Source organism: Gouania willdenowi, chromosome 3, assembly GCF_900634775.1.
Source record: "Gouania willdenowi chromosome 3, fGouWil2.1, whole genome shotgun sequence".
NCBI lineage: Eukaryota > Metazoa > Chordata > Actinopteri > Blenniiformes > Gobiesocidae > Gouania > Gouania willdenowi.
The window spans coordinates 42,871,992-42,880,972 of record NC_041046.1 but is presented as its reverse complement, the minus strand read 5'-3'; the positions used below and the strand labels follow the sequence as shown (position 1 = coordinate 42,880,972).

General features: G+C 34.9%; 1 protein-coding gene across 1 annotated transcript in view; it reads left to right on the top strand.

The window, feature by feature from the left end:
• The first annotated feature begins 1,311 nt into the window (after nucleotides 1–1,311).
• Nucleotides 1,312–8,981, top strand: part of kcnq1.1 (potassium voltage-gated channel, KQT-like subfamily, member 1.1) — a 67,930-nt gene continuing 60,260 nt past the window's right edge. The window contains exon 1 of the mRNA XM_028474439.1: nucleotides 1,312–1,562. Coding sequence (XP_028330240.1) covers nucleotides 1,312–1,562 — 251 coding nt within the window. The remainder of the gene's footprint in view (nucleotides 1,563–8,981) is intronic.

The window sequence follows — 8,981 nt, the reverse complement described above, 5'->3', positions numbered from 1 at the left end:
ATACAACGTAGTTTTAACCATCAGTTGTATTTCAGTGAGTCTAATTATATTCAAATAAAAGACATTAAGATTTTTATCTGACTAAATCTGTTAGTTACAGTTGACTAAAATATACAAGAGTTTCTACATTTCAAAAACAATGAATTATTTGATGTTCGTAAACGCGCACACGTAGATTTGATTTTTAAAAGTTTTTGTTTGTTTTTAATTAAAGTTCTTGATGTTTAATTTCTTCTGTTTTAATGTTTGTGTGCATACTTTAGTGTGTACTGTGTGATAATAACCTTGTTGGATGTTCTCCACTCTTCCCTTCAACACACACAGTAACTGTAACTAGTCCCAGTCAAAGGTAACAAAGTACAAGTACTAAAGTAGTTTTTTCTGGTGTCTGTGCTTTACTTGAGTATTTATTTTTTTGGCTTACTCTTTAAAAATGAGCTTGTTACTTTTAAGACCTTCACAGAAGACGCCACGATGTAAAAAGACTCAACATTCTGGTGGTTAAGCTTTTTCTCTAAACAGATACATTCGTTTTACGGCTAACAAAAGTTTTTTAAAAATGTTAAACTTTTAACGCAAAGTTGCTCTGGTGTTCAATGGTAACAGATTTAACTTGTTTACCCGTATTTTACAAGATCTTAACAAAATAAAATAAATGGAATTTGCTGGTTCAAAAAAACCCTGTCTTATTATTGAAGGAACGTTTGTTTTACTTAAAGGTAGTGGCCGATTTTCCAGAAGTTTAGAAAAGAAACGCCGTCTGCACATGCAACACACTACCTGCCTCCAACAGGGAACGCCTACGTGCGCGAGCCCAGTTTTCCTCGTGCACAGCTCTGTTTACAAGTTGGAGTCGGCATCGCTGATGCAAGTTTACCTTTAAAAAAAAAAAAAAAAAAACATCCGCACTTTCCCCACCTATATCAGACTTGCCACCGGTAAGTGAAAATCTATTTTCAAAGGACGTGGTGCGCACCGGGCACAAGTACGTACGACGTCCTTGCATAAATATATCACAGAATGATTGACAACTAGGAGGACCAATAGTCTAGATGATCCACACGGAACTAGAAGCCAAATAACACCGTCCACTATACCTTTAAGGACATTTAGTACCATGTACTTGTTTACTTTTACTCAAGTAAGGGAACAACTTTTACCAGAGTCATTTATTATTCAGTATCTCTACTTTTACTTGAGTTCTGAAGACGAGTACTTTTGCCAGCTCTGGTTCCAGTATGAGCTGAGCTCCCTCCTCCCACTCTGTCAGTGACACACACACACACACACACACACTCAGTCAGTAGTACCATGTCTGCTCCTGGTGAAGGACCTCCATCTGTAGAGCTGTCAGGGTTCAGCTCTCAGAGTCCCGGGTCTCCCCCGGTGGCCCCCCACCCTTATCTTTCTCACCACCCTGCGTACCTGGCTAATGCCCGGATGTCCGTCTACAGCACCGGGATCAACAAACCGACTCTGACACGCGCCTTCATCCAGGGGCGCGTTTACAACTTCCTGGAGAGACCGACGGGATGGAAGTGTTTCGTCTATCACTTCACTGTGTGAGTTCATCATCAAATACTGCTAACCTAATCCTGCTCTGATTGGTTAAAGATAAAGAGGAAACTAAGTCTGCTTTAATAAAGATTAGCAACATTAGCCTCACTAATCATCACTTTAGACTAGTTTATAGAGGGTTTTCACCTTCGTCACGTTCTGGGCAGAAACTCTGATACGTGGCCATATTGGAGGCACTTGAAGGTAAACACTGCGATGGATAAATGACCGAAACACAGAAAAGCTCCTAAAAAATGTGTTATAGATGCAAAGACATCCAGGGAAGGACTTGGTCACAATATTTGGAAAAGTTGAGATTTGATGGTGTTTCAGATTTATGAGTTGGCTCCTCGTCATGGACCAATGACGACCCGGAGAGTCTTCTGTCTATTGCATATCCTCATATGGTCAACTAGCTGGTTTTAACCCTAACCCACTCTGGGTCATCCTTTAAATAAAGGTCAGAGCTTTTACCTGGAATACAATGAGAAATACATAGCTCTACATTTTAACAACTGTGTTGCTACTGTAACAGGCTATTAAATGGAATTTTAATAAAGGTCCTATTTTTGCTATTTTTCATCACTCATTTGTTGTAAGAACCCCAAAAACATAGTATTTAAGGTTTATTTTCCCTAACTCTCCTGTTTTCCAGAGTTTTAGCCTCTGAAAAGTGACTTTCTGAGCAGTTCTAAAACAGGCTGTTTTGAGGCCTACTTATGCATATTCAGGAGTAGCTGCTACCAACAATTAACTACAACAAATATTGGATGTTGTCCAGATTTTTGCCTCGTAGATCCTGGTTTAGCTTAGCTAGCCACAAGCACCTCCTTTTTTCTGATCACTTTTGACATTGTTCTCCTGATTTGTTTCAACTTTTGGCAGTCTATAAAACTCCAAATGTTTTTTATGGTCTGACTGATAGGTACAGCCAAAAACCTGCTGAGTACCTCCAATGTAGTCGTGAAAAGCCACTATAGTGTAGAGTCATGATAAAGATAAAAATCCTTGTTTTAATCAGAAATAAAATGAGTTAAAAGGTGGTGGAATGGGATTTCAAAAACCATAGAAATTGGTTCAAAGATGACACGGTGATGACGCGCCGATGAAAACCCTCTGTACTCATTTATACTGGTTTATAGCTGGGATATAGAATGATTTATACTGGGATTCCTCACTAAACATAGCATTCATTATTATACTCCTTTACATTACTCAATAATAATAAATATGGATTATTTTAGACTGGATTAAACTGGTATTTCTCACTAAATGACGATCAAATTAATATCAATAGTTTTAGTTCATAGTAATCTTCTAAAGATCAAATATGGCATTATAAGATGGTTTAAACTGGTATTAATGAAGAAAGGTTGATTAAAGTGAGAGATTTGCAACTTTTATCAAAGGGGGAGTGGCCAAAAATGTGATTGTATCTGATTTGAGGGTCACGTGATTAACATTGATGTCAGCATTACAATAATGACCAATCTAAGCATTAACACAAGAGTTATTTGGATTTTGGAGTAATTTTGCCATTTTTGTACATTTTTGTTGTCATTCTGTGTGTTATAAGTCTTTATTTGTATTTCCATTGTCATTTTGTATATTTAGTTTTTTTGTGTATTTTTTGAGTCATCTTGGGGGTTTTTGTATTATTTTGTTTATTTTCTAGGGGGGTAATTGTGTATATTTATGTTGTCTTTTTGTTAATTTTGTATTTTTCAGTATATTTTCCAGTTGTCTTGTGGAATCTTGGAGTAATTTTCTGTCTTTAATCTTAATCTTTATTTGTATTTATGTTTTCGTTTTGTGTATTCAGTATTTTCTGTATATTTTTTTCTCATTGTCTTGTGGGTGTTTGGAGTAATTTTGTGAAACTTCCCTTAATTTCATGTGTTTTTCGGGTAATTTTATATTTATTTAGATATAAAAAGTGTACAATAGAGGTGTGTGTGTGTGAGACAGATGTTGTGCGTTGTTGTTGCAGAGTGACGCAGGCTGAGGAATGTATGTTATGACCTTCCATAGCACACTGATAGCAGGAGGCTAAACTTGGTTCTGTGTGTGTGTGTGTGTGTGTGTGTGTGTGTGTGTGTGTGCCAGTGACTCAAACAGAATCACTGTTTGATCACATGATCTCAAACTCTGCCCTGTGCTTTTATTTTGAAGGAGCTTTATTCATGTAGTGCAGTGTTTCTCAAATGGGGGTACGTGTACGCGATGGCACTACAGTGGGTACTTGGGATAGAGAGAGGAAATTTGTAAAAAAGCATTAAAAATATGGAGTTTTATGTTAATTTTAGTTAAAAAGATAATCACACTGAATATTAAACAGAGGAACAACAACATACACAAAATAACACCAAAAACACACACTAAGGGAGAAAACTACTTGCCATAACCAGCAACACAAAACATGACAAACATACACTAAATAAGAAAAAAACACACACTGAGAGAGAATAAATCATTTAAATAATGCCAACACACACAGACACACAAAATAAGAGGAAATATACTAAATAATAAAAAGAACTGACAAACAACAAAACACATAAAATGATGATAGAAATGATCTTGATTCGAACATGAACTGAAAATATAACATCAGGAGGGAGATGAAACAAGTTCAGATGAACTCTAACCAGGCCCGTGGAACGTCTCCACGCTGACATCCGCTCATAGAATATCAAATTACAGCCCGTTTCAACAAGCATCAACGGAGGAAAAAAATAGGCCCCCCTGGTACATACGGAGTACTAGGCTCCCTTCATATATTGGTATGTGTCAATGATCCGCGACCACCAACTGTCACAATATTTGACTCACAAATAAATGACAAAACAACTTTAATGGAAATTATTTTCACTGTCGAATGATATTGAAATTTATTTAAGTTTTTAGATGAAAAAAAACCAAACTAAATTGACGTGTCCTTCCACTGCTCCTCCTGTGGTAAACATGGATTTAATGGTTCATGTTCATTGACTTACGTCGCAGCTTCATCTGAAGAGTTGAGGGTGAGTTTGTTCTAAAGGAAAATCTGTAAAAAACAAACATCAAATCTATAACACTCAGTGGTAGAGTGGGTTGTCCAGTAACCGGAGGGTTGGGGTTCAAATCCAGCTCTAATAGTCAGTGTCGTTGTGTCCTTGAGCAAGGCACTTTACGCACATTGCCTCGTATGAGTGAGTATGAATTGTGCATGAATCCATAAAGTCAGTAAAATGATGGTCTATTGTTCTATGAATCTGTGATAGCCACATTTATTTATTCATCTGAATAATATCCACTGTTATTATTATAGTCATCTTAAAGATTAATCACTAATAAAATGTATTAAAAGTGACCAAAAATGGTGAAAAAAGTGGTGAAATGGGATTTTAAAAACCACAGAAAATTGGTTAAAAATTGCAAATTAGAGTGGACAAAAATGGACAAAAAAAGTGGTAAATATTGGCTTAAAAGTAGCAGAATTTAGGGGAGGATGGTTAAGGTAATAAGTTTAACATTTTAAAAGTAGGAACAGTTAGTTTAAATTAGAAAATAATTTGCATAATGTGGTTAAATTGGCAAAAAATAATCATGAAATATGATGAAAAGAGGTTAAAAGTGACAATAATGGGTCAACATATGTGACATTAGGTGGTAAAGTGGTGGAAAGGCTTTATAAGTGCTGAACATGTGATGTAGAAGAGTCAGAAATGGGAGTAAAGTAGCAAAACTGCATTAAAAGGAGCAAAAATATGGCAAGAAAAAGTGATAAACAGGTTAAAATATGGCAAGTTTGGTGTATTTGCAGAAAAAGGGTAAAAATAAGCAAAAATGGGCTCAAATTGTTCCAAAAATATTCTTAGTTTCTTGAAGGCATCTGGTGCCCTCCTCCCAGTGTCTCGCGACCCCAAATGGAGTCCTGACTCCAAGGTTGAGAACATCTGCTTTAGGGGATTGGAACAAAGGGGACTAAACTTTTTTGAGCGCATATCAAAAATAATATCAACAGAAGCGATTATAGATTAAATTATAAATAAAGTAAACCAAGTTAAGATAAAAAAAAAAACGACAAATGTAAATATATTTTCACTGAAATAATCTGTTTATTTTTTGTAATTGAAAACCTTTTATTTTGAAGTCGCCCTTGCTTCACACGGCTTATTGATCTTCTGTTAGCGACATTAGCATTTATAATTAAAGCCCAAAGGAGCATCTATTAAAGGTTCACACACACACTAAAGTCTTTCTTTCTCCTATTTCTGTCTGTCACAGAATAACATAGTTTGATTTAGTGGAGAATAAGAAACATGAAGGGAAAAATTGTGACATTTGAACATTTACTGAGACCTTTGGGAGGTCATTTTGTTAGAAAACGTGCGTTTCCACATGCAGATACACTTCAGTATGATTTAATTCCTTAAACCATGAACGTAGAACAACGTGTTTCTAAAACCAGTTTCATCTGCTTTGATGTTTCTTCTTTTTGCAACATTTTTGCTCTTGAATGAAAATAAAATCCATTTCCACGTCGTGTCGGCTCCACTCGTCTCAGTTTGTTGACGTTTTTTTAAATCTGAGAGACAGAGTGTGACGAGGATTTAACGCAGTAGAGCCTCTGATTTTACACAGAAAATATGTAGTTCACTTCCTGAAATGGAAATATTTCTATTTTATTTTACTTATTTACAAAATCAAGCAGAAATGTAATTCTGACACTGACACTCTTTACATGATGGGTCTCAAACTGTGGAGTTTTTACTTGTGATGGACACATCCCACAATGCATTGCTCAAAACTTCTCTCACGATGACAAAAAACATTTTTGAGCAAACTATCTTTGATTTAATGATCTTTGAGGCCTAAACTTTGTCTTTATCTGATAAGCTTTACCTCCATTAACCATATTAATAATGTTTGCTATGATAATAACCTGTAATAATGTCTGAGTAAGGAAAGATGATGGCGAGGAAACACTATATATTATTTTTGTGAACTCTATTTTTATATTTTCATCATAATTTGTTGTGCATAACATTTTGATGTGTATTATTTGTGTTTTAAATGTGTTATATTTGTCTTGTCATTTTGAATTATTCAATCTTTCAATGTTTTTGTTTTGTTTTTAGAGACACATTGTGTGCTTTTTGTTGTTATTTTTATTTTTCATTATTCATTTTTAATGTTATATTTTTGTGAATTCTATTTTGGTGCATTCTACTTTTTTTGTGAATTCTATTTTTATATTTTCAGAATAGTTTGTGTATTTTTCGATTTATTCTTGTGTATTTTTCTAGTTGTCTTGTGCAATTTTTTTTGGAGTGTTTTTGCATACTTTTGTGCTAATTTAGTGTATTTTTGTAGTGATAATCTGTGACATGGTCTCAAAACATTTCAGTGAGGATTTAGTTCTTGTCATAGACATATTATTTATGAGTGAAACTTGACATACGTAGTCGACTGTTTGTTACACTATTTCCAGATGTTGCACAGATGTAGAGCAGGAAGTGAAACTGAATGTCAGAGAAATAAAAACATGCTGAAGGTTTAATGATTGATCAGTGTTTTTAATGATAGCGAGACGTTAACAGTGTCTGTGTGTGTTTATGTGTTAACTGTCTGCTCTAATGCACTGAACTATGTGAAGCTCCAGCAGCAGCAGAAGACATTAGCATTAGCATTAGCATAGTAAATAGTAAATAGGAGGACTGGGATTGTGTGACTCAGTGCTTTTGATCTTTCTTTTAACGCCTTCTGTCACAGTTTCTGTTTCAAACGATACAAATTAAGCCTCGTCCCAGTTCTCAGTGTTTATCTCTATCGTCTCATTTACATAACACTAACGAGCATATGTGTGTGTGTCTCTGATATATCGACATTTGGGGACTTTTTATGATAACACACTTACACAATGAGGTCATTTGTGACATCCTCTTTGTTCCACTCATCCTACAGTTTCTACACACTCTGAAAACACACACACACACACACTCAAAGAATTCAATGAAGGGTATTTAGCATTTTGGTTAAAACACATCATTTTAGTCTATTTTTCTTGCCATTTTGTGTTTAATTTTTTTTAATTTTTGTGTTTTGTGTTTTGTGAATTCTATTTTAACGTTTTTATTTTTGTGAATTATAATTTGGGCCCGAGCAACAACGATGCGTAGGACCCTACTGGTTATGCACCTCATTTTTATTATTATTCTTATAAAAAAGTGATCACATATAAGGACTGGTGAAAAATGTGACATTTTGGGGGAATTGCACTTGTGAATGGCAAAATGATTCAATGGGGGCTAATACAGTGAGTTTCACTTACAGCTATGAAATTCTGTAGAAGTCACTCAATTCACTGATGACATCATCACTGATGACAACATAACTGATGACATCATCACTGTAGAGGTAGAACTGCTAATCACTGCACTTCGTAGCCACGTGTGCGCCAGAGCCAATCACTGGAGAGCCCACTTCCACGCCCCACCCATTTTGGAACATTGTTCCTACCTCTACAGTGATGATGTCACCAGTCCTACCTCCACAGTAGAACCAATGCTTCAATGTTCAATCCAATCTATGGAGAGCCGCACCCCCACGCCCCACCCACCCATTATGAAGCATTGGAATATATTAGATGATATTGTTTGTGCTGGAGAATCACGAGGCTTAAGGCTACAAATGAGTGAAATGTCATGTTTCTCGAGCTAAAGGTGCCCAGGAGGATGAGAGAAAAACCATGGATTATTAAACATTTTAACGAGTGTCCTAATGATTCTCCAATACAAACAAGCCTGTAGATATGTGGGATGCAATGATACCGTTAAAACATTATTTCTAAAGGAAATCATAGACATTATATTTGCACAGTTTGTGATATAATCGTTGAAAATGTTCAGCTACGTCTCAACACTATAAAATTTCTGCCACACCCCGACGTGCAACACCTCAACGTGTGACACGTCCCAACATGCGTGTGGTTGTGAGGGCACGTTCATCGCTGCTTGCAGCTTTAATTATACATTGTGTTTTTGAATTAAATTTTTACATGATATTTTGTGAATTATTATTTATTTTGTGAGTTGTAATTGTGTTATATTTTGTGAAACATTTTTATTTTTATTTGTTTTAATTTTTTGGGAATCACTTTTTTTGTGAATTAAAGTTTTATATTATAATTTTTGAATCCTATTTCAATATTTTTATTTTTTTGATTTATATTTTAATATTTTTAATTTATGTGAATTCTATTTTAATATTTATTTTTTGTGAATTATATAAATTTTTTGTGAATTATATTTGAATATTTTATTTTTGTTAATTCTTTTTTAATGTATATTTTTGTGTATTGTTTTGTTCATTTTGTGTATTTTTGCAGTGGAAATGTGTAAAATTGTCCCAAAACAGCTCAGTGAAGATATTCTTTCTGT